We start from the raw sequence: 24,558 nt of genomic DNA on the forward strand, positions 1-24,558 counted from the left end.
AGCAATAAAAAGAATCAAATACCTAGGTGTAAATTTAACCAATGATACAAAGGATTTGTATACAGAAAACTACAAAACATTGCTAAAAGAAATCAAAGAAAACCTAAATAAATGACAGGACATTCTATGTTCATAGATTGGAAGACTAGCTATTGTTAAGATGTCATTTCTATCCAAACTGATTAACAGATTCAATGCAATTCCAATCAAAATTCCAACAGCCTTCTTTGCAGGAATGGAAAAGCTAATGATCAAATTTATTTGGAATGGTATGGGGCCCTGAATTGCCAAAAATATATTCAAAAAGAAGAACAAAGTTGGTGGACTCACACTTTCTGACTTTTTTGGTTTGCTAAAGCTGCCAAAATACCATATACCAGAAAATTGGTTGGCTTTTAACAATGAAGATTTATTAAGTTACAAGCTACAATTCCAAATTAAGACATCAAAAAAGGATACCTTCTCTGAGGAAAGGCTGCTGGATATGAGAAGGCACATAGCAATGTCTTTTTTTCCTTCTTTCCTGGGTTCTGATTTCAAACGCTGTCTCAGCTCCTGTAGGTCCTTCTTGCTTCTCTGGGTGTTTCTATCTCTGCTTTTTCTCCAAATGTCTCTGTCTTTTATTCTCTCATAAAGGACTCCAGTAAAGGATTACTACCCACTTTGAATGGGCCCGGTCACATCTCAACTGAAATGACCTATCAAAAGATCCCACCCACAGTAGGTCTGTACCCAAACAATGGATTAAAAGAACATGGTCTTTTCTGGGGTGCAGTTCCATACCAGCACAGACTTTAAAGCGTATTACAAAGCTACAGAGGTCAAAAAATTAAAATTAAAATAAAAAACTCTAGGATGGTACTGGCATAATGATAGATACATTACCAATGGAATCAAATTGAGAATTCAGAAATAGACCCTCACATGTATGGCCAATTGATATTTGACAAGGCTGCCAGGTCCACTCAAACTGTGTAAGTACAGTCTCTTCTACAAATTTTTGTGTTGGGAGAACTGGATATCCATATGCAAACAAATGAAAGAGGACCCCTATCTCACACAATATACAAAGATTAACTCAAAATGGATGAAATGCCTAAATATAAGAACCAAGGACTGTAAAACTTCTAGAAGAAAATGCAGAGAAGCATCTTCAAGACCTTGTAGGTGTTTCGCAGACTTTACACCCAAAGAACAAGCAATGAAAAAAAAAATAAATGGGACCTCCTCAAAATTAAAAACTTTTGGCCATCAAAGGAACTTGGCATGAAAGTGAAGACAACCTACTTAACAGGAGAAAATATTTAGATACCACATATCCAGTAAGGGCTTACTATCAAGAATATATAAAGAAATCCTACAAATCAACAATAAAATGACAAAAAAACACAATTTAAAAATGGGCAAAAGATCTGAATAGACATTTTTCCAAAAAGGAAATAGAAACGGCTAAAAAAGACATGAAAAGATACTCAACATCACTAGCAATTAGGGAAATGGAAATCAAAGCCACAATGAGGTATCATTTCACACCCACTAGAATGGCCACTATTAAAAAAAAAGAGATTATGCAAGCTCCAGCTAAATTTAAAAAAAATGAGGGAGAGAAAACTACATATATTGGACAGGATGTGGAGAAATAGGAACACTCATTCATTGCTGGCAGTAATGTAAAATGGTGCAGCCACTGTGGAAGACAGTTTGGCAATTCCTTAGGAAGCTAAGTATAGAACTGCCATATGATCCGGCAATCCCACTACCAGAATTGAACACAGGTACTTGAACAGGTATTTGCAAACCCATGTTCACAGCAACATCATCATTCACGATTGCCCAAAAGAAGAAGGCAACGCAAGTGTCCATCAACTGATGAATGAATAAACAAAATGTGATATATACATACAATGGAATATTATTCAGCAATACAAAAGAATGAAATCCTAATGCATATGACAACATGGATGAACCTTGAGATTACATTGAGTGAAATAAGCTAGACATAAAAGGTTATATTGTATGACCTCACTGACATGAACTAAATAAGCAAACTCATAGTAATCATCTAGAATACAAGTTACCAGGAGATAGAGTGGGGGTAGAGAATGGGGAGCTGATGCTTAACATGTGCAGAATTTCTAATTAGGTTGATTTGTGTATGTTTGGAAATGGATAGTGGTGATGGTAGCATGTTATTGTGTGTAATTAACAGCACTAAGTTATGTGTGTGATTGTGGTTAAAAGAGGAAGTTCTGGATTGTGTTACTAGAAGGAAAGTTAGAGGATAAATCATGGGACTGTATAACACAGTGGCATATTAGTCCAAACTAAAACACTGACATTTGTATATTACCATTAACTAAACTCCACACTATTTGTATCTCAAGTCTTTCTATTAATATCACTTTTCTAGTCCAAGATCCAGTACAGGATTACCACATTGCATTTAGTTGTCATGTTCCCCCGCACCATCTCCTCCAGTCTGTGGCAAGTTTTTCACTTTCCTTGTGTTTTTATGACCTTTACAACCTTGAATAGTATTGGCCAGGTATCCTGTAGAATATTCCCCAGCCTGGGATTGTCTGGTTTTTTTTTTCTTGCAATTAGTTAGTCCCATAACATTTTGCACAAAGGTAAGGGCCCCAAGGCCCTTCTATGAGCCTTAATTTTTGTAAATGTGAATTTAAAAGGGGACACTGGTCTTTTTTCAATATAAACTCAAATTACAGGTTGCAGCCCATTAGTGTGTCATGAAATCAACATAATGGGTTGCCACCAGCATTTTTTAAATAATATAATAAAAGCATCAGAGCATTGTATTTAGTTATTTTTTGTTGCATTTACGTTGTATGTGTATAAGATTATTGTGGAAAATCTATGTGGTAGGCAGAATTTTGGCGCTTATGACTTTTTGCCCCTTGGTGTCACACCTGTGAATATTTTGATAATGGGAGACCTGGGTGAGAGGTACACAGGAACTCTCTGAACTATCTTTGCAACAACTTTTCTGTAAATCTAAAATTATTCTAAATAAAATTCTAAAATAAAAATATGTATTTAAAAACTGTTACCAGAGTATCTACGCATTTTTCTAGGGAAGAGATTCATGGATTTTATATCTTCAAAAGAGATCCATGATCCAAAAATACTTAAGAACCACTGTCCCAGGTTTCTTGCTGCTTTCCTTAACCACTACTTCCTAAGCACCCTGCCTCCTTCCTGCTGTGTCACCCACACCTTCCCTCAAACACCAAAATGTAAATTGGTTTTAAATCCAGGGCCACATTCATTTGAAACTTGTAAGGACCTGACATGGAATCCCATAAATTCTGGGGCCATGTTCTGGTGACATGCTAGAAAAATGAAGAACAAAAGAAATGAAAGGGCTGAGGTTGAGAATGGCTGGCAGGGAAGAAGATCAGGAAGGTCTGAGACTGGGCCCGGTGGCTCTCCAGTCAAGGACAGACTATAAAACATACTAGATTGAAGTTGATCGGAAACCTTTATTTGGGTCCTCATTATTCACTGAACAGCTTATACAAACAGTTCCTTTATCTCCGCCCCAAGCAGCAGCAGCTGCACCCAGGCTGAAAGTGGAAGACACAAGTAATGGAAGACAGTGTGGTGCAAAGGTAACGGCTGAGACCTCTGCTCATCTCGGCTTTGGCGAAGGTAGAAGAGGAAGAGTGAGGAACTGCAATGTCCCACAGACAGCGTTCTGCAAAGCTGGGGCCTGCAGGAGACCAGCTGGCTGAAGGAAGCAGATGAAGGCTCACAAAACCACACAGCTCAGTAATCAATCCAAAGTACCTAGAAATACAAACAAGTGGTGTGTAAAACAAGGTGCCTTGAGAGCTGGATTAGTGTAACAGACCAGGCAAAGTTAAAGTGGAAGCTGCTTTTGATAGTGGCAGCAGTTCTTCAAGACCAAAATAGAAGTTTTGAGGAATATCCATACAAAAGATTTCAGGAGAAAACACATCATTACAGAAGGGTGGACTGTTGGTAATTAAGATCTGGAGAGTTAGAATTAGAAGTCAGAGAAGGTTTAAAAAGTTGTTGTGTTAGTCAGTAAGCATTTGTGGAGGTCATACAAGGGGTGAGTGATACAAAATAAATTAGATAAGTTCTCTAAAAATCCTTTTTTTTTTCCCCCTTTTGATGACTGGAGTTTGTTTATGAATTGAACAAAGGAAAAAATAAGCCTAAGATGAACACAGCAGGACTCTAGCAGAGGAGGGAGCCCATCTGCCTAGGAGAACCACAGGGAGGTTCCAAACTCTGAAACCAGGATGGATGGGCAGAAGAGCATAAGACATGAGGCTAAGAGGGATTAATGAGTCAAGGGTCAGTGTAAGAAAGAGCTGACGTTATCCCCCACAACCCTCCCTGCACGCAGCACAACCAGAGGATGGACATTTAAACGTAACTTGGGAAAAACATCAGAGGGCTCTCCTCTGAAGAACTAAAGGAACCGCCTCAAGAAAATGAGAGCAACTTGAGAATGCCAGCTCCCCATAGTAAAGACTTCCACATTCTGGCCATCAGGGTCCCCAGCATAACATCTGGTAATCTGGTCAACTGGTCTCCTCCCTGCCAACCCTAAAATAAAGCTGTCAAGCCTCAACCACCCACCCACACAAACACACACACACACACCCCCCACACAAATCTTCCCACTAAGAAAATACCAGAACTTGATGAGTGGTGAGCATTGGGGACTGAGTCATGTCCCCTCCCCCACAAAAGGCATGTTGAGGTCCCAGCCCTTGGTCCTTTGGGTGTGAGCCCATTCATAAACAGGACCTTTGAAGACGCTATCAGTTAAAATGTGCCCAAACTGCATGAGAGTGGGCCTTAATCCAACATGACTGAAGTCCTTAGGAGAAAAGGAAATTGGACACGGAAAAAGAGAAGCCATGAAGAACAGGCAGATGCCAGACATTAACAGAACCCAGGGGTGAAAAGAAAAGACACCACCATGTGCACTACCATGTGACAAAAAAGCCAAGGAATCCTGGGCCAGCCGGGAATCTTCAGCCAGAATATAATGATCCTGGGAGGAAGCAAGCCTAGTAGCCTCTGAAACCATGGACCAAAAATTGCTGTTGTTAAGCCAGTCCATGGTATGGTATTTGTTTTATCAGCTGGGAAACTAATACAGTGACTCTCACCAAACACTTCAGGAAAATTTACTCCGGTTTTTCAAAAAGTCTTCCATAGAATAAAAAGGGTACACTCTCCCCAACTAATGTATGAAGTTCAGTTAGTGTATTAAAAAAGAAAAGCCAATCCCTTATAAACAATGATGCAACAATCCCAAACAAAATATTAGTAAACTAAATCCAGCAAAATATAAAAAGCATGATATATCATGACCAAGTTAGGTTTATATCAGAGAGGCAAATTGGTTTGACATTAGAAAATCAGTGCAATTCAACACATTAAAGAAGAAAAATCATGATCATTAGATGCACTATGAACCTTTGATAAAATTCAATATTTATTCAGGGTTGAAAGTCTTGGCAAAATAGGAACAGAAGGTAACTTCCTTAATTTGTTAAAACGAATCTACAAAAAAAAAAAAAAAAAACCCTACAATATACGTAGTTACTGGGAAACAATGAAAGCCTTCCCTTTGAAATAAGATGCCTGCTATCACCACTTCTATTAAACACTATACTGGAGATTCTCACCAGTGTAGTCTGGCAAGAAAAAAGAAATTAAAAGATTAAGAACTGGAAAGAACTTCACAAACTTGTCATTACTAGCAAACGATACTATAGTGTAATTAAGGAAATTCAAAAGAATCAACAGATAAATCATTAGAATTAATGAGATGAGCAAGATGCTAGATATAAAATTAGCATATAATACTCACAACATTGAGAAAATTAATTTTTTTTAGAAAAGATACCATTAATAATAGAACCAAAAATATTAAGTACTTAGGGGAAAAAAATCTAACAAAATGTGCACAAGATCTCTACAAGTAAAACAAAAAAGCTTTATTGAAAAACATTAAAGACCTAAATAAATAGATAAATATACTGTGTCCATGGACTGGAAGACTCAGTATTGGAAAGATATAATTTTTTCCCTGAAAATGATCTATAGAATCAATGCAATCCCAATCAACATTCCTTTTTTTGGAATTTAACAAGCAGATTCTAAAAGGCACATGAAAGGCAAAGAGTTAAAAATAACCAAAGCACTTGAAGACGAACAAGGTGGGAAGAACTGCTCCCTCAGAGAAAGCCACCTGAACTGCAGTGTGGTACTGACGTGGCAAAAGGCAAACAGGTCAATGAGAGAGAACAGAAAGCCCCGAAACAGTCTTGATTCATGACAAAGGTGGTACTGAAGAGCAGTGAGAAAATAATATGGTCACACGAATAGCTAAATAAGAAAAAGGATAAACTAAAATTATGCTTCTACCTCAATCTAATACACAAAAAAATTAACTCCAGTTTTGTGAAAGACAAACTATAATGGTTTTAGCATTAAGAAAACACTCTTTATGACTACCAGGTAGGGAAATATTTATTAAACAGGACAAAAACAGCACTAGCTATAAAGGAAAAAAAATTGATACATTTGATGACCTTAAATTAAGAACCTGTTTATCAAAAAATATCCTAAAGAGTGAAAAGACAGGTCATAAACTGGAAAAAGATATTTGCTTCCCATATAATGAAAAAAAATTATATCCAGACTATATAAAACATTGTTATAAATTAAGAAGAAAATGGACAGAATACCCAATAGGAAAATAGGACAGAAAAAAACGAATATGCATATGAAAAGATGCTCAACGTCAGTAATCAGGGAAATGCAAATTAAAACCACAATGCAATTATCACTTACATTCCTACCAGACTGGCAAAAATCAAAAACTCTGATAATGCCAAGTGTTGGTGAGATTGATGACCCATGGAATTCTCACACCCTGCAAGCAGGAATGTGAATTGGTATTGCCACTTTAGAAAACAGTTCAGCAATAAAGATGGAGATATGTTCACCCTTCATATCTCATGTCCCAGCGATTTTGTGTATTTTATACACACACAAACACACTAGAGAAACATGTACAAGAATGTTCATAGCAAATTGTTCATAATAGCCCAGAATGAAAAGAAAAATACATTAGCTATCCAAATATCAACAAGGAAATGGAACAAATGAGGCAGGGGCATGCCATACAGCAAATAAAATGAACAAACTAGAGCTACATGCAACCACATAAATGAATCTCACAGATGTGTTACGCTAAACAAATAGCTGTGGGCCAGACACTGACCAACAAATACATATAGTTTAGGTCCATTTGTAGAAAGTTCAGAAAACCGAAAACGAAACCTTAAGAATGCAATCTTATATGGTAAAACTATTTTTAAAAAAAGCGAGGTACTAAAAAAAAATTCAGGAGTGTGGAAAGGTAGGAGGATGAAGGAATATATGTGAGGTGAGCCTCTGGGAGCTGACAATTTTTATCTATTGGACTTGGTGGTGGTTATAAAGGTGTTCATTTTGTAATTATGTATTGACTTCACATTTGTCTCATGTTACATTTCATAAGGAAAGGTTTAGAAAAGAATAAACATATATCCATATTTGCATGAAGTATCAAGATTACGAAAAACATTAAAAATATTTGTCTGGGGACAGGGAAACTGTATAAGGAACTGAGGGACAGGCAGAACATAGAGGAAGAATTCACAGAACTGGTTTTCAACTTCTACACTCACCCTACAGATAAAGTATTAAAGATTTAATTATCGTAAGATGCAAATGTTACCAGCCTTGACAATGTCAAAATCAAGCACAGATGACACAAACTGAGAGCTAGAAGTAGGCAAAAGGGGGAGAAAGAAAAGGATAGGTGCATTAATAGTCTCACCTTATATAGTGGGAAATCAAGAAATACTACTGAAAGTTGAACACAACAAACAGATATTTTAGTATACTATTTAAGTTGCAAAGGTAACAAAAAAACTAAAAATAGTGACACAACTACCAAATCAGAAAGGAGGGAGGGAATTTATAGGTTAGCCAAATCTTTATCTATCCTAGCAAGAAGTCAATAAATACAGTCTACAGTTGATAAATCAAGGGATAAGCATATTATTTAGAAATTTATATAACTACTTGAAAAGCTAAAAGAAGGAACACCAAGAGTGGGGGAGGCCAGCAGCTGCATTTCATAAGCCATTAGACTTTGTAATTGTGGATATATAATACTTTGACTAAAGAAAGAAAAATAATTATCCTACTTAGAACTGACACATCTGAGGACATAAGAACATTATTCTGCCACCTAAAAAAATAATACAGAATGAATCCACAGGAGCTAAGACAGCCAAAATTGAGATATATCAATGTGGGATAGAGGAGAGGGAACCACTGAGATTAGTGGAGGGGAGGATGAAGACACACATATTAACCACTCCATAAATGGCCATTTATTAAAAATCCAAGCTAGGCACTATTCTATGTTAGAGGCTAGAGACTATAAGAGGAGACCAATCAAATATACACTGAACAACTAAACAATATAAAGCAAATGCTAGATGGCAATTAAGAACTGTCCCATATTATTTAAGAGAAAAATAAATTCCTTAAAGGTTGGCGTTGGCCTTGGAATGCAAAGAGAAAGTAGATCTATGCCAAGTTGGCCTTGGATATAGAGAGCTGCAGGGAAGGGAAGTGTGGTGTGGAAAACCCCCTAAGATCTCTCCACTTCTATTCCTGGCACCCTCCAATTTATTTTCCACCCATCAGCAGTATTATCTCTTTAAAACTCAAATTTGATCATATCACTCATCTCTTTGAAAGGCTGATAATTAAATAGGAACAGGTAAAGTAGGCGCCAAACATTTTTGATTGGAGAACTTACAGGAAGTCAGTCACAGGAAGTTGACTGCCTTAGGTAGGCAACTAACATAACAAAAATTATTCTCAAGAGAAAATGAGTAGACAGAAAGAGAAGGTAAAGACAGATCTACAAATTTGGAGTAAAACCAATCTAGGCTTGAAGCTGGCCATGGGAATGAGTAAGAAAGCAAGTATCTAAAAGACATTTAAAAGTTTCATAAAAGGGGCCAGGGGCCTACACCAATATGGAGATGTAGAACAAAGGAGTAAAAAAAGTGAAATAAACAAATCAAGAAAAGATTTCTGGAAGGTAATGAGTCTTAAAGGAGGTAATGAGAACACCATGGCAGGGTGAAGGGGAGAATGAACTGAGTACATGCCTTTCAAAAAGCTATTCAATCAGAAATACGTGTAGTGAAGAGTAAACTGATCAGATTTAGGAATTAAGTAGCAGAAACAGTTCTGAGAGAAGTTACTTAAAATGAGGTGTTTCAAATATTTACCTTTTCAGTGACAAAATTTCGTTAGTATACATGAGTTAATCCAAAATTCCTAAGAACAAAGTGACACAGGCAAGTACAGAATCTCACTGCATCAAAATAAGCACTTTATAAAGATTGTTGAAGAAAAAGAACCAAAAAGCAACCCTTTAAACGTTGGCAGTTGTTTCTGATCTCTAACATGAGGATGAGGGGGAAGATTTCTATCCAGGGCAGAGACCAAAGAAGGAGTCAAGCTTCTGAATCCATCATCCATGGGGGCTTTTCATTTCCTCCCATTTCCTTATGGTTAGCAATTTTCAGGTACAAGTTCTAACTCCGCAAGGGAGGAAATAATCTCACTAAACTAAGCAAGTTAGTTTTTCCTATACTAATAGGAAGTAGAGAAAAAGAATTATCCCTAAACAAACAGGAAGAGCTAGGCATCCAATTTATAAGGTTTTGAACTCAGATTATTAGCATAAAAGAAAGAGATCACCCACTGAGAGAGAACTCACCTTCTAGAAAAGCAAATTCATCCATGGCTTCAATTGCATTATCTGAAAAACAAGGTTAAGGTACACCTGATTAATGCTGGTCATTTGGACCTCAGCCCAAAACAGCACAACCCACACAAGGAAGGGCATTTACAAAATTTGCCCCTTGCTGTCTTGAGTCTGAACTTGAAATCCACTCCTGCTCCACCAGCTTCTTGTACACATCAGCTGTCTCTCCACAGGAGTAAGGAAATTCAGAGCATATACTGTTACGTTTGGGGGGTGGGGGGTGGGGTATGGAACCCTCTTACAATCCTGGTTTAAACCTAAATGTATTCATCTCTCTGCTCTGAAGAGTCAGAAATCAAACCCACAGTTTCTAGAGGAAGAAGAAACGTCAGGCCCAGTACAAACAGGGCATAGGTGTGAAAGGGTCTAGTCTGCTTTGCCCCTCCAGCCACCCAAAGCCCACAAACTCCAAAAGGAGAGCCTTGTGGCACTGTGGTGCGTCAACAGGAAGCCTCGTTGGGGGACTGTGGCACCCCTCCTGGCCAGCGGTGCCTCCTCAACCACTGACAGGGGAAGCCTGGTCCAACCCTCCTTTGTTCGCCCCCAGACACCACAGTGACACTCTACCCAAATCTCTCCTCTGGAGCGTCTTCCTTTTTCCTTGCTGGGCACAGCAGTAGGCATCTTTTGCAATGGTCTCCACAAACAGTTCCTGTGAAATGAACAAGACGAGCTTATTAGTGCATCCCAGCACAATTCCCGGGAGCGCCGTCATTCCTCTGTGGGGGGACAGAGAGGCGGCGGCTCTGGGGCTTAGATGGGGAGGTTCTCAGGGAAGTTCAAGATTGTTCTTGACCTCTTCACCCTCCTCTCCTAGTAGCCCTAAACGACACGTTCCTCCTCCCTTACTTGTAAACCCACCCCACCCAAGATTCCTACAGGTTCCGTTAGACACTGGAAGTGCAAATTAAAGTCCCTGCCCGTAAATGTGAACAAAGCAATGCAACTACTGCAGGGATCTGCACCTTTCCTCGGTCTCCCCAGCAGCTCTCCGTCCTCAGCAAAGCCCGCCCCGCCGCCCCGCCCCTCGCTGCCCTCCAGCTCCCCCTCCCCGCCCCCTCCCCCGGGGCGTGGCCCCCGCGCTCGCGCCGCACCGCGGCTCGGGCCAGAATGAAGATGGCCTCCTGTCCCGCAAGCGTCACGTCGGGGTCCGCCTTCACTAGGGCCTTCACTCGCGCCAGAGGCAGCCTCGAAAGACGGGCCCCGGGCGCGCCCGTCGGGGCTGGCGGCTGTGGCGCGGCCGCCTCCCCACCCGGCCCCTCCTCCTCCGGGGGCGAACCGCTTCCAGCAGCCGCCGCCGCCGCCATCCCGGGCCCCAGCGTGCTGCGCGCGGCCGCTGACTGTGCGCGCGCACGCGGCGCCTGCCCCTTTCCCGCGCAGGCCGGAGGCCACGCCTCCTCCCCGCGGGCACATGGCTCTTCCCCTCACGCGGCGGGGCGCCCGGGAATCTCGGCCGGCGGGGACTCGCGTGGGGTGTGCGGCCCACGGGAGGACTCGTCACCCGCACCTGGCCGCCACTGGGCTCCCGGTGACTCGGTGGCGGTTCCCCAGTGACCCTCCGGTTCGGCCAGGCCTAGGTAGAGTCAGGCACCGCCCCTTAGTAGAAACAGTGGCTGGACCGGACTGTACCCCGGAGAGCGCCCAGGTCTGGAGACACCCAGACCCTGCCTGCGAGAGGGCCTCGGTCGATGCAGAGAGTGACCCACGGCGACTCCCGGGCGGGCCCAGCATCCGGGCAGAGAGTGCCCAGGAGGGCGCCTCAAGGGGAAGAAGTTTTACGTGCTCTTGAAAGAGGAGGGGTTCGGCTCTGGCGGGCAGAAATGGAAGGAGTTCGTCCAGGCGGAAGATAGCCCAGGAGAAAGGCACTGAAGCTGGAAAAGTGCAGAAAGTTTTGATCACAGGCGTCCACCCTTGTTCCATAATGGGTTATATCAGAGCATTGGTTCTCCACCGTTTTGGTCTCAGGGTCCCTTTACGCTCTTAAAAATTATTGAGAACCCCAAAGAACTTTTTATTCTTTAGGTTATGTCTATGAATATATATAGGGTTATTAAAAATTGGAAACAATTTTGAAATGTTAACTCTTAAGATAATAATTCCGTTTCAAGTTAACAAAAATAACATTTATGACAAATAACTTTTCAAAAATAAAAAATTTAATGAAAAAAGTGGCATTGTTTTACTTTTTTTTTCCAAATCTCTTTAATGTCTGGCGTACTAGACTACTGGATTTTCATAGTTGCTTTTGTACCATATGTTCACGTTTTCACTTTTAAGGTAGTTCTAGAAAACTCCACTACATCATCTTGAGACCAAGAATAAAAAAGACGAATAACTTCTCTTCAACCCCCCCCACTTCCCATTTTTCTGTTATTCATATTTTCCCTTTTCTTCTCCCTTTTCCTTAGCATTGTTCAAAAAATAGTTTTGACTTCATAGACCGACAGACCACACTTTGAGATCTACTAGCATAGAGGAATAGTTCATATCTTCAATACCAGGTTTAAACTAAGTCAGTTTTCTTATAATAATAACTCACATTTTTTGAGCACTTACTATGTGCATGGTTAAAAGGGCTAAGTCATTAATTTAGCTAATTTTCATAATGCCCTATTGAGGCAGGTGATATTTTAACTTCATTTTACTTTTGATGAAACTGAGGCAGAGTGGTTCATCTTTCACCCACAGCTGGAACATGGTAAACCCAAAACACAGGTGGATTAGATGATATCAGAAATCACTCTCCTTTCCAACATTATGTGGTAAACTGTGCATGTGACTGGATTGACATAGAGTGGCTCCACTGCAGCAAAACAAAAGGCATGGCCCAGAATTAAAACCTGCAGAAGGGGAGTCTTGAGTCACTGAAAATTTCATAAGAACCTTTTTTAAGGCCTCTCCTGAATCAGTTACCAGGTTACAATTTGAAGACAAGCCATGATGGGAATCTTGTGTCTGCAGTAGAATGCTTCACAGGAGCAACGTTTCAGCAGTCTCAAAGTACTAACTGTGACCTAAATTCAGAGTTAGCAAGATAAAAGAGTTGACTACCAACAGGGCAGGGTGAGTTAAGACTTCCTGGAGGGAGAGAGTCAAGTTGACTTTTAAAGGCTTCTGTCTTCAACCCCCCCTTACTTTCCAGTTTTCTCTGTTATTCATATTTTCCCTTTTCTTCCTCCAATGCCTCCTTTTTCCTTATCACTTGAATGTTTCCCACCTGGCCCAGCCCCACCCTCCTTTCCTTGGTTTTATAATAACAAAAAGATTTCTTTAGACCCCTCAGGATCTCCTTACTAGGAGCATTGAAAGGCATTAAGATGTCTTCAAAAGGGGAATCATGTTTTACTGTCTTGAATTTTAGTGGCAAAAAGAAGAAACAGGAAGTCAAAGATCAAAAAAAGTCAAGGAAGAAAAAAAGAATGTTTGCATATCAATTTTAATGAATGAAAGGCTAAAAATATCTTTAAAAGGCTACAAGAGGAAAATTAGTGCAAAAAATAAATGTTATGTGAAGCAGCTTATATAATAAATTAGTGGTTACAGACAGTTCACCATCCACCCTGCTGGGGTAAAAGTTCTACCCAGGAAATATATATATGGAGGACACTGGTAACACTTCATCTTCTGAATTAATTTTTAAAATAAGTGTGTACATGTGTATGTGTTGTATGTGCATATATATATTATTGTATATACATCTATATGTACACACACTTGAGGGTCAAATGATTAAAACTCATAGGGAAAACAGAGACCACAGTAGATTAAAAAAAAGCCATAGGACTGTTCAAAGGGAAAGGTAAAGAGAAAGAATAAAGCATCAGGTTGGCCATAGAAACCTTGGGATGCAGGAATGCTTACACACTTAAAAGTCAACCCATCAGAAGAGGAAAGCATACTGAGAAAAAGAAAAGCGAGAACAAAAGGTAAAAAGGAAAAGATTGCTCTTACTCAATTCAGTGTTTAAAGAAATTGTTTAGACAGTGTTCCCAATCTTTTCCCCCAATTTTGACTAAAATGACATAAACTTAATGTGGTCTACAAGGCTCTGCATGGTGGGGCTCCTTCTAGCCGCAATCCCCCACCCCCACCCCAGCCCCCAGCCCCCAACCCCATCGTACCATATCAGCCCCTCTCTCTGCACTCTAACCACACAGCTTTTGTCTTCAGTTCTTCAGCAATTCTGCCCGGAAAGCTTTGCTCACCTTCCCCCAAATCCTACCCTCACCTTCTTGTGGAAGCCTTCCCAACCAACGCACCCTCCCACAGACAGGTTAAAACCCTCCTACCACTGGGCACTTTTCCTTCCTAGCACTGATCACAGATTGCAGTCCTGCATTTGCCAGTGTGATTATTTGATATTTGCCTCTTCCCCTCCCCCGCCACCCCAGACTGTAAATGCCACTGGGGCAGGGTCTCTGCTTTTGTTCACTGACAGTCCAGTCCGTGGCACAGTGCCTGGCACTTAGTAGGTGGTCAATAGAAATTTACTGAATGAATGAATTATTAGCAGTGGCCCACCTGGAATTGACCCCTGCCTAAGGAGGTGTGCCAGTTTGGATGTGTTGTATCCCCCCAAAAGCCATGTTCTTTGATGCAATCTTGTGGGGACAGACGTATTAGTGTTGATTAGGTTGTAACCTTTTTATTGTGTGTTTCTGTGGAGATGTGATCCACCCAACTGTGAATGACAACTTTGATTAGGATGTGACCAGTTGATTGAATGTTTCCATGAAGATATGGACCTGTCCATTCAGGGTGGGTTTTGATTTAGTCACTGGCATCATATAAAAGAGCTCACAAACAGAATGGAGACAGCCATCGAAAGCAAACTTTTGCCAGCCCAGAGAAACTAAGAGAACAGCCCAAGATGTCTAGAGAGGAACACCTTGGGAGAAAGCCATTTGAGAGCAGAACCCCAGAGCAGACGCTAGCCACGTGCCTGTGCCTTCCCAGCTCACAGAGGTTTTCCGGTTGCCGTCCATGTTCTTCAATGAAGATACCTTACTGCTGATGCCTTTGTTTGGACACTTTTGACCTTAAGACTGTAACTTCGTAACCAAATAAACCCCCTTTAAAAAAGTCAATCCATTTCTGGTGTTTTGCAAAATGGCAGCATTAGCAAACCAGAACAGGAGGTATATCAGAACCTGGCAAAGAAGTATTCTTTGAAAATGCCAATCAAGGGTTTTTAGTAATTCCCATAAGGGGTACCTTCCTCTTAATCTTTAGAATCACTGCCTTGGGCAATTAATTTAGAGTTTGTATAAATGTTTTGTTTTATTTAATGGCAGGGAATGTTAAAAGCATGAAAGAATCTTTATAAATGTTTTAAGCCTGAAAAAAAAGATAGATACTAGTAATTGCTGGAAATAAAGAGGTACCTGTAAAGGAATAAACACTTACTCGGTTCTGGAGGAGAAAAGAATTTATTTATGATCTTGCAAGAAAAGGCGCACAGCCATAAACTGTAGTGGGCTGGGGCGTGGGAAGAGCATGGCGATCTTTAATATCCTACTCCTAACGCGCAGGTCCCTTCCCTGTCTCCCCATCGGCTGAGTACTCCAGAGGTTACAGCTTATCTGAGAGAGCTAGCCCGTCTTGGAGATTTTGAATTGTACAGCCTATCCGAGAGAGCTCATTCAGTTTAAATTTCCTGCTGGGAGTTCCCGCCTCTGATTATACCCCATATCCCTTTACATTCCAGTAACCCTGGTTATTTTTCCCATATAAGGAGCTGGCACTGATTCTAGGCTTACATCATGGCTCTCTCTCTTCCCTTTACCACAGAGGCTGTTTAAACCAGTTCTGCCGCCATTTTCCCTATTCCATGCTGCCTTTATGTGAAAGCTAAACTTAACCCTTTCTTAAAATAATGATTTGGATCATTTCCTCTCATTCATTTAGCCTCCTTCTCTCAATGGAAACTGATGAAATTGGACTTGTCATTGAACAGAACTGAACTTGCCCTACCCTCTAATCTTTGGGACTGGTGGTCTTTGGAACAGTTCATGAACCACCAGGAGTAGCAATCTTGAAGGGCCCAAACTCCCCTAAATAATCACCCATAGATTGCTTTTTAGTTTCATAGATTATAAAGTTGGATTTTCTTAATCTCAAGAAGTAATGAACAATTGTGACCTTTGGGTCATCTTTAAGACATACTTTAAAGAGTGGAGATCCTAAAAATTCAGGCATTTACATATATGAATGAAAGTTACTATAGCATTTCAGTTATGAATTAAACTGACATACAGAATGATTTAGCCAATAAACACAGTTAAAGATCATCAATTATCCCATCGCTACTTACAATCAGCAGCACTTTTTATATTAAGCTTAATTCCAGGAGAATATTTAGGATCTTATGATGATTTTTTGTCAGATTTAATGTTCAACTTGCTCATGCAGAACAACTGTGCAAGCTCTTTCACCCCATCATGAGCATGTCTTGTAGACTAAGGTGGACCAGGAAACTTCAGAATCTCAGAGCCACAGCCATGCCACCTGGACCAGCAAGGAAGGCCCCAGTGTAATCGGTGCCCTGCTGGCAACAATGCCAGGCAGAACCCCGTTCCAGGTTCGAGACTCTCACTGCAGAAAGAATTCAGATACCAGAGGTGCCAGTAGGAATAAGTAGTAAAGTTTATTGAAGAAAGGGAGAAAGAATACACATTAAAGAGATAATGCGGTGTGTTTAAGGGAGAAGCATGCACTGGGTGGCAGTGGGTTAGCTTATTTATAGGGAAGTTTTACATTGATTTTCTTCTTTCGACCTTTGAACACCAGGTGTCCTCTTTGTTCTAGGAGGAGACAGACATCGAAACTTGTGACATGCCATCACATATCTAAAATTTGTCTTTGGGCAGATGTGTAACAGCCTTTATGACTCCATGCTTTCTGTCATTAACTAAGAATTTGCTTTGGGCCCATGATTTTACAAGCTTTTATGGTTTGGGGAGGTTTCAGAGCTTTAGGGGAAATTTTTGTCCCATGAGGTTTGCAGCTGAAGTTCACAGCTCTGCATTAACATTTTGGAAGCTGAACAGAGACCAGGGACCACAGCCATGATGCCCTGTTCTATCCTGCCTCACCGAGAGGCTGAACTCATGACACATGCCAGCAGCACAGGACGAGTTTTGACAAATATCACCCAGGTCACCTTGGGAAGATCAGTATGAAGTTTTACCACCTGAAGATGAACCAGAACTACTGCCTGACTGTCAACTCAACATAATGTAGACCTTTGTTTGGTGAAGCAATCAAGAGTCAGTGCTGCTGAAACAACAGCTGCCCCCATCTTTAATGGGGTACAGTTGGGCTATTGCAATGTTCCGGGGAGAGGAACGTGCCCAAAGATGTCATCTTGAAGGTCAAGTCCTTTGGCAAAAGATTTAAGAAAGAGCATGTGGGGGCAGCCTGTGTCCTGGTGACCAAATGGGGATGAGATCCATCAACCATTATAAGTGCTTTTCCCGAAAGAAAGAAAATCTATATGTAAGAGAAAGTCCATACCTACTGTGAACAAAGCTTGACTTCCCACTAGCATTTCTCTTAGAGGCTGGGTTCCTTCATTGTTTTGTTGGTCATCTTGATAATTTTCAGATTTTTTCCAGATAGGCAGAAAGTCCTTTTCCCTGATTCAAGCTTGTCATAAGAAGTCATACCATCTTTCTTATGTAAGAATGCAGTGTTTTTCAAAAGAGAGCTTTGGGCTTCACCCCCTCACCACTTCCTTTCCTCTGGGGTAGGGGACTAGGAATGAGATTGAACTCAAGGAGTTATTAGGAGTAAGAGCTGGAATGGCAGTTTGGTATCATGCCTCAAATTATAGCATGTTTTGTTACTTTTAAAATATGTCTACAAATTCTATGACACCCCTCCTTCAAAAGGCAAAGCCTAAAAAGAGTCCTTAAATGTAGGCTGGGCTTAGTGACTCACTTCTAATTAACAGAATATGGTGGAAGAACATTGTAACAGCTTCCAAGGTTAGATCATAAAAGGCATTGCACAAGAAGACCATTAGAGCCATTAAATTTGTTCAGCAAGGTTGCAGTATAAAAGATGAATATACCCAAACCAATTGCATTTCTATGCACTAGCAGTGAACATTCCAAACATGAAATTTAAAAATTAAAAAAACAAAAACAATTCCATTTATAGCATGAAAAAGAATAAAATACTTAGGAATAAATTAACAAAAAAATGCAAATTTTTACACTAAAAAACTATAAAACATCAGGACTGGAAGACTTGATATTGTTAACATGACAGTATCCCCAAATTGATCTACAGATTAAACACAATCCCTTTACCACACACACACACACACACACACACACATTCCAAATACACATAAGCTTCATCTCATCTCCATGCACCTACATTTCTAGTTTTTCCCCCTACCCCAATATCCACCTCTACTCTATTTGGTTTTGTCAACATTTAGAATTCTTTCCTGATCTTCTTAGAACTCAGAAATTCTATAAGGTCTAAGGAAACTTTTAGCATCCTTAATAAAATAAAATTTGCCATGGTTGTCAGTGAGGGGAGTGTATCCATATGGACGGGGTAAACTGGCCACAAAAATCTAATGCTCAGCCCAGTTTTCTTTCCTTGTCTCTCATTAATTGCCTCTTGTCACCTCAACACAGGTCTCAGGGGGTGTTATAGCCCTTTTAACCTGGGACAGAAAGAGCAGACAAAAGATCCTGCTGCTAATTCTCTATAATACATTTCTTAAATTTCAGTAATGTTTGGATATCTTTTAAAGAAAAATTTTTTTCCATAAACCTTTACTGTTGATCTACATTATTTTTACTCCCTTACTTTAAAATGGACAAATATAAAAGTAGGTAGACATTTCATATGCATATGAAATATATATATATATATATATATCTTAATTACTTTAAACCCCAAACAAACCTGCAAAACCAATACAATTCCAAACTAAAAAAAAAATCAGTGTGTTGGATGATGTTTTCCTGGGGCTAAATTGCCCCATGTTGCGTTTCATAGTCCTGTTATTTGCATGTTTTCTGCTTCACTTTTTGTTCACTTGATTCTTTTGAATTTTAACAATGGTGTTCCAGTTTGCTAGAGCTGCCATTATGCAAAATACCAGTAAAGGATTGGCTTTTAGAAAGGGGGTTTACTTGGTTACAAAGTTATAGTCCTAAGGCCATAGAAGTGTCCAAACAAAGGCATCAACAACAGGCTGCCTTTACTGAAGAGCTCCAATGGCCTCCAGAAAATCTCCGTTAGCTGGGAAGGCACAGGCACGTGGCTGGGGTCTGCTCCAGGGTTCTGGTTTCAAAATGGCACTCTCCAAAATGTCTGCATCAGCTTTCTATGGCTATCTTCAAAATGTCTCTCTAAGCTGCACCTGCTCTCCAAAATGTCACTCTCCACTGCTCTGAGGTGCTTCTGTTTGTGAGCTCTTTTATAGGACTCCAGTGATTAAATCAAGACCCAACCTGAACAGGTAGGGCTCTTATCTCCATGAAAATAATTTAATCAAACATTCACCCACAGTTGATTGAGTCATATCTCCATGGAAATGCTTGATCAAAGGATTCCAACTCAATCAAAGGATTTCAATACTAATACGTCTGCCCCCACAAGATTGCATTAAAGAATATGGCTTTTGGCAGGACATAATATATCCAAACTAGCACAAATGGTGGGGCAATCACTTGAGTCTTTGTCCTTGTCAGTGTAGAATTTGTCTTTTTTACTAATAAACTTGTTTTAACCATTGATCCATTATTGTGAGGGGCTGATAAATTAATGGGGCATCCCAATACTACACAATAACAAAAAACAATACTGAAGATCAAGATTAGAGATACCATTGAACAAAAAGCACTTCGTTGTTTCATTTACCGCTATTGAACAGTTATAAGTCATGATGTCCTTTTGAATCGAGGATCCCTTTTACTGCCCTAGGGCCAGGAATTTGCACAATTTTCCAACTACTTTTCTCAAACTTACTGCAAAATCTTTATTCCCATTGCGTGCCTTGATTTTTTTTTTTTTGTCCTTCAGTGGGCATCAATAAGATGATAAACACAAACTCATCCTCTCACACTGAAATAATGTGATAGAACATTTAAAATTAATTTTTTAAGATTACCTTCAAAACAAAAACATAAAACTTGAAAACTCTTGTGGAACATTCACTCCCTCAAGAACACATCTGCAGACCCACTTTGAGAAATGCAGCTTTAATAGCACTACTGAGTCATGGCCAAAATGTATAAACAGTACTTTACTAAAGCCTTGTGGGGGTAATCAACCTTGGGGAACAACTACAGGGAATGTCCTAAAACTGGGTAATCTGGTTTACAGAATACCGTTTACCCAACTTCAGCTTGAAACTCTCAGGGCTGCTTGCCAGACTCACCCACCCACAGTCTGATGAGAGATTCTTCTGCTGCCAGCTTTGGGGCCATTGTCCCATCTCCTTCCATGAGAAGACCTGACTTCCCCAAAGGTCAATGCTGGGCTTGATTCTGCCTTCCAGGAGAAAACCTTTCTCAGAGTGGAGATAACCTGAGTTACCCAAAAGGCCCCAACGGGATCTCTTCACCATTCTAATAGCTTGTTCCTGCTTACTCCTTTGTTTTCCACTTATTGCCTTAGGTCAGGACTCCCTTGTCAGCTTTAATTATGAACAAATTCACAGTCTCACTATACCATTAACTCAAGGATTACAAACATGAGTACCTCCACTAATTGCCAATCCCACCAAACCTGCCTCCCTGCGCCCTCTGGACTCCCTCCTCTGGCTGTGTCAGTCTCCATCCCTTTACCTCCCACCCATGCCCAGCCCAACCAGGAAGCAGGATGCTGCAGAAAGTTCCATTAGCCAGTAGTAGATGTCAGTATTATTTTCCTAGGCTTGAGGATCTACTAAGTAACAAAGCCAAGGGTTTCTGGTGAAAGGAAATCCAACTTTGGAAAAACTGGGTGAATTACTTTGGGTTGCTGAAAAGACCTCTTCAAGGGAAAGAGATTTCCTTTTTATGCCTATAGCCAGGAGCCCTCTCCACAATCTTCCCATTTACAGCACCATTGCCCCACCCTCTTATAAAATTATAGTCAAAGCCAGATAAAACTTCTGTGTAAACAGATAATGTTGGTAAAGTGAACATTTGAAAACAAAGTTATATGATTATCATGGCATTAAGATTAAGGAACAGAAAAGAGATTAAGGGGCAGAATAAACATTAAGAATAAATAATACAAAATACGAAAGATTAAAAAGCAGAAGCTTAAAAGGTAAATTGGCAAAAAAAAGTTAAAGAAATAAGATTAATTTAAGTAAATTTACTAGAAAGACAGAAAAGAATCATGCATTAAAAAGAAAGAAAAATTAAATGTAGTCAAAAACATAGCATGCGAAGGCTAACGTTCTCCAATAGGGCAAATGGTGTAGGTCCTTTGAGCTATGTATCCTGCAGGTTTCCCACTTGATGGAGTTCCCAGGGTTGACAGCAATTGAAAGCAGGACCTGAGGGTCTGTTTTCTGGGGAGATCTCCCCAAGTCAGCAAGCCCCAGCATAGAGAGGGCCAGGGCAACAAGCTCCATTTAGGGTCTCATCATTCAGCTCAAGCCTCCAGGCACACTAGTCTGGTAGCTTTTGTTTGCATAATTAAGAAGCTTTGCCATTAAACAGTAAATTGCTCCAGTTGATTTTCCAACCTGGCTCCCAGAGGCATGTAAAACTATAGCCAAATTGGATGGCTTCCCCATAATCAGAGATCATGCCCGCCGGTGCCTACTAACTATATATGTTAGCCTGGAAGGCCAATGCTTACCAAATCTGCATCAGATCCTTATTTATTGCTTCTACACCCCACACTGGATGTCCACTAATTCACAAAGTGGAGGGTTCCAGGCCTCCAGTCATAAAACAGGCTACTTCTACTGTTTTTCTATTGCTCTAGCTGTATCTGTTTCTATTTGGCAGTTAACAAATGCTAAAATCTTGGAGAGCGGCTCACCACCTGCCCCCAGTCTAACTGGATGGGCTAGTGCCTTCTAAAACCCACCTTCTCCGGCAGGAGTTTTAACCTCTTTCTTAGGAAAAGCTGAAGCATAATTATTTGGGGATAGGGGATAGCGGGCAGAGGAAAAAGTTGGTTCCCCTTAGGGCATTCTTCCAAAAAAATACCTTTCAAAAACCCTGTTAAGGTAATGTGTTCTCAGGACTGTTGTTTAACCACTGAAAAAAAAAAAAGAGAAAAAAAGAAAAAGAAAAAAGAAAAAACAGAGAAAGCAGTGTGAATGGAAGACCTTGAAGTTCATGGAGGTGAAAATAGGACTTTTTTTTGCCTTATTCATTCCTCCACCCTAATAACAGACTTCACCCCGGCAGCCACCCCCACCCCTGGACACACTGCCCTCCACACTCCCATCATCCGAAAGGGGCAGAAGTGGAGCCAGGATGGCTACACCTGGCATGTGCAACCAAGTCCAGGCTGGCCTCCCTGCCTGGGTCAAAAAGGTCCTCCCCTCTCCCTAATGGAACAGCTGTGGCTAAAATGGGTTGCTTTTTAAGCACTTCTTACCCCCCGTGGTTGTTTACACATGTCATAAAACAAAACCAAACTTCTAAATCTTTCCCCTCCGGTCCACCATCTGTTACTAAGGTTAGAATTAAAGGGCAGAATAAACATTAAGAATAAATAATACAAAATATGAAAGATTAAAAAGCAGAAGAGTTATCTTCATCAATCATGAATAGCTTTGTGCTTCAAAATAGACTTCTTTAATTGGCACATGTCAAGGAAGAGCCAAAGATCTCAAGAAGGAAGGTCATTTGAGCCAGGCAGTGACCCCAGAATTCCATAGCCTTCCTCCAACAGCAGGGGTGCTCAGTGGAGGTTCAGGCCCCTCATTATTGGGGGCTTACCTGAAAGGAAAAATAAAGAAGAGAAAGGGGGAGGAGACTTCCCTGGTAAAATAACAATTACAAGCAGGATTGGAAATACATGTTCAACTCCATTTATCATTGAGCAATTCAGAATCCACATTCTGAAATGGAAAGACTTTAGGACTAGACATTAAATGATGAGACTTCCTGTCCTGTATCTGTCACTCACCTTGGGCAAGTCACTTCACCTCTAGTTTCTTCATCTACAAAATGAGAGGGTTGGAATGGATGAGTCCTCAGGTCTGTTTCTGCTAAAATAATCACTGTATGCTAACAGTGCTCTTTTTGTTTCAGTACAAGTACATTTAAATTTACAGTTTTGCTAGAGCGTATAAAAAAAAAATTATGATTTCTGCCCCATATCATCAGCACTGATGGACACTTAAGCAACTACCTTTGTGTCTACTGCAGATAAAAGCTGCTCTAGCTGTGGTGGTGGTTACACAGCTGTATACATTTGTCAAGACTCATAAAACTGTACACTAAACAGGCTGATTTTACTGTATGCAAATTATCCCCTGATAAATCTAACTTTAAAAAATACAGTTAAAATATATAAAATTCAAAAACCACTGGACTAGATGAATAAGCCCGTTACTTATTCTACAAACACTTATTGGGCACATACTATGAGTTGAGTATCATGCCAGGATGTTGGAATGTTGGAAATGGTACACTTAGCTCTGCTCTTTGGAATGTATGGTCTAGCCAGGGAGAAAAACATTAAGCAAATTTCTTACACATAGATAATTAAATATAACCTTAATAAGGCCTAGGAGAAGTCCTACCAAGCTCGATTTTTTAATTATTAAAATGATTGATTAGAAAAAACTGCTACTGTTACAATGCGACATTGCAAATTTGCAAATATGAAAGTTCTGTAAAAGTTTACATATGGCTTTAAAAATAAGGATATACAAGCTTCTGGTTGACAAAGATCTCAGAGTAAGGTGACTGTGATGGTTAGGTTCATGTGTCAACTTGACCAGGTGATGGTACCCAGCTGTCTGGTCAAGCAAGCACTGGCCTAACCATTGCTGCAAAGATGTTTGTGGCTGGTTAATAAACCAACAGGCTGGTTTATTAAATCATCAGTCAATTGGCTGCAGCTGTGAATGATGACTCAATGAAGGGCATGTCTTCCACAATGAGAGAATGCAGTTGGCTCAATTTAATCCAATCAATCAGTTGAAGACTTTTAAGCAAGACAGATAGAGGACCTTTACTTCTTCTTCGGCTGCCCAGCAAAGTGTTTCCTGAGGAGTTCATCGAAGTTGCCAAATCATTTCCTGAGGAGCTCATTGAACACGTTCATCAAAGATCCCAGTTCATTTCCTGAGGAGTTCATCAGAGTTGCCAGTTTGTTTCCTGAGGAGTTCATCGAACATCTTCCTTGGAGCTGCCAGTTTGCTGACTGCCCTACGGAATTTGGACTCATGCATACCCACAGTTGCATGTGTCACTTTTATAAATCTTATATTCATAGATATCTCTCATTGATTCTGTTTCCCTAGAGAATCCTAACTAATACAGTGACCCAGGAGTCATTCCCCCACAGAATCTTTGAACATCTAGCAAAAACTGGCAGAGCCATCTTCTTCAAAACCCTAGAAAAGGGCTAAATGGTGCAGTAGCTGAGCGAGTACTGAATCAAGAAAACACAGCATTAAAAATGGAAGGAAATGCTCCTGGCACTCT

The 24,558-nt window shown here is 40.4% G+C and overlaps 2 protein-coding genes across 2 annotated transcripts in view; one reads left to right on the forward strand and one right to left on the reverse strand.

Annotated features, from left to right (window-relative positions):
* Positions 1-24,558, forward strand: part of LOC119512632 (GC-rich sequence DNA-binding factor 2-like) — a 935,299-nt gene that overhangs the window by 758,330 nt on the left and 152,411 nt on the right. The gene's annotated exons all lie outside the window — the stretch shown is intronic.
* Positions 3,481-11,260, reverse strand: POLE4 (DNA polymerase epsilon 4, accessory subunit). The gene is made up of 4 exons (XM_037807431.1): positions 11,011-11,260; positions 10,484-10,568; positions 9,869-9,910; positions 3,481-3,807 (listed from the first exon to the last, which is right to left on the reverse strand). The coding sequence occupies exons 1-4, from the start codon at positions 11,221-11,223 to the stop codon at positions 3,794-3,796; spliced, it is 354 nt and encodes a 117-aa protein (XP_037663359.1). The 5' UTR covers positions 11,224-11,260; the 3' UTR covers positions 3,481-3,793.

This window comes from Choloepus didactylus, chromosome 17, assembly GCF_015220235.1.
Source record: "Choloepus didactylus isolate mChoDid1 chromosome 17, mChoDid1.pri, whole genome shotgun sequence".
NCBI classification, from domain to species: domain Eukaryota; kingdom Metazoa; phylum Chordata; class Mammalia; order Pilosa; family Megalonychidae; genus Choloepus; species Choloepus didactylus.

Bases quoted from the DNA above. Each gene is read 5' to 3' on its own strand.
- POLE4 (XM_037807431.1), bottom strand. From the start codon at position 11,223: ATGGCGGCGGCGGCGGCTGCTGGAAGCGGTTCGCCCCCGGAGGAGGAG. The intron at 10,569-11,010 runs GTGCGGCGCGAG...TTCATTTCACAG, and splicing joins TCATTCTGGCCCGAGCCGCG to GAACTGTTTGTGGAGACCAT. The intron at 9,911-10,483 runs GTAGAGTGTCAC...CTTGTTTTTCAG, and splicing joins GCTCCAGAGGAGAGATTTGG to ATAATGCAATTGAAGCCATG.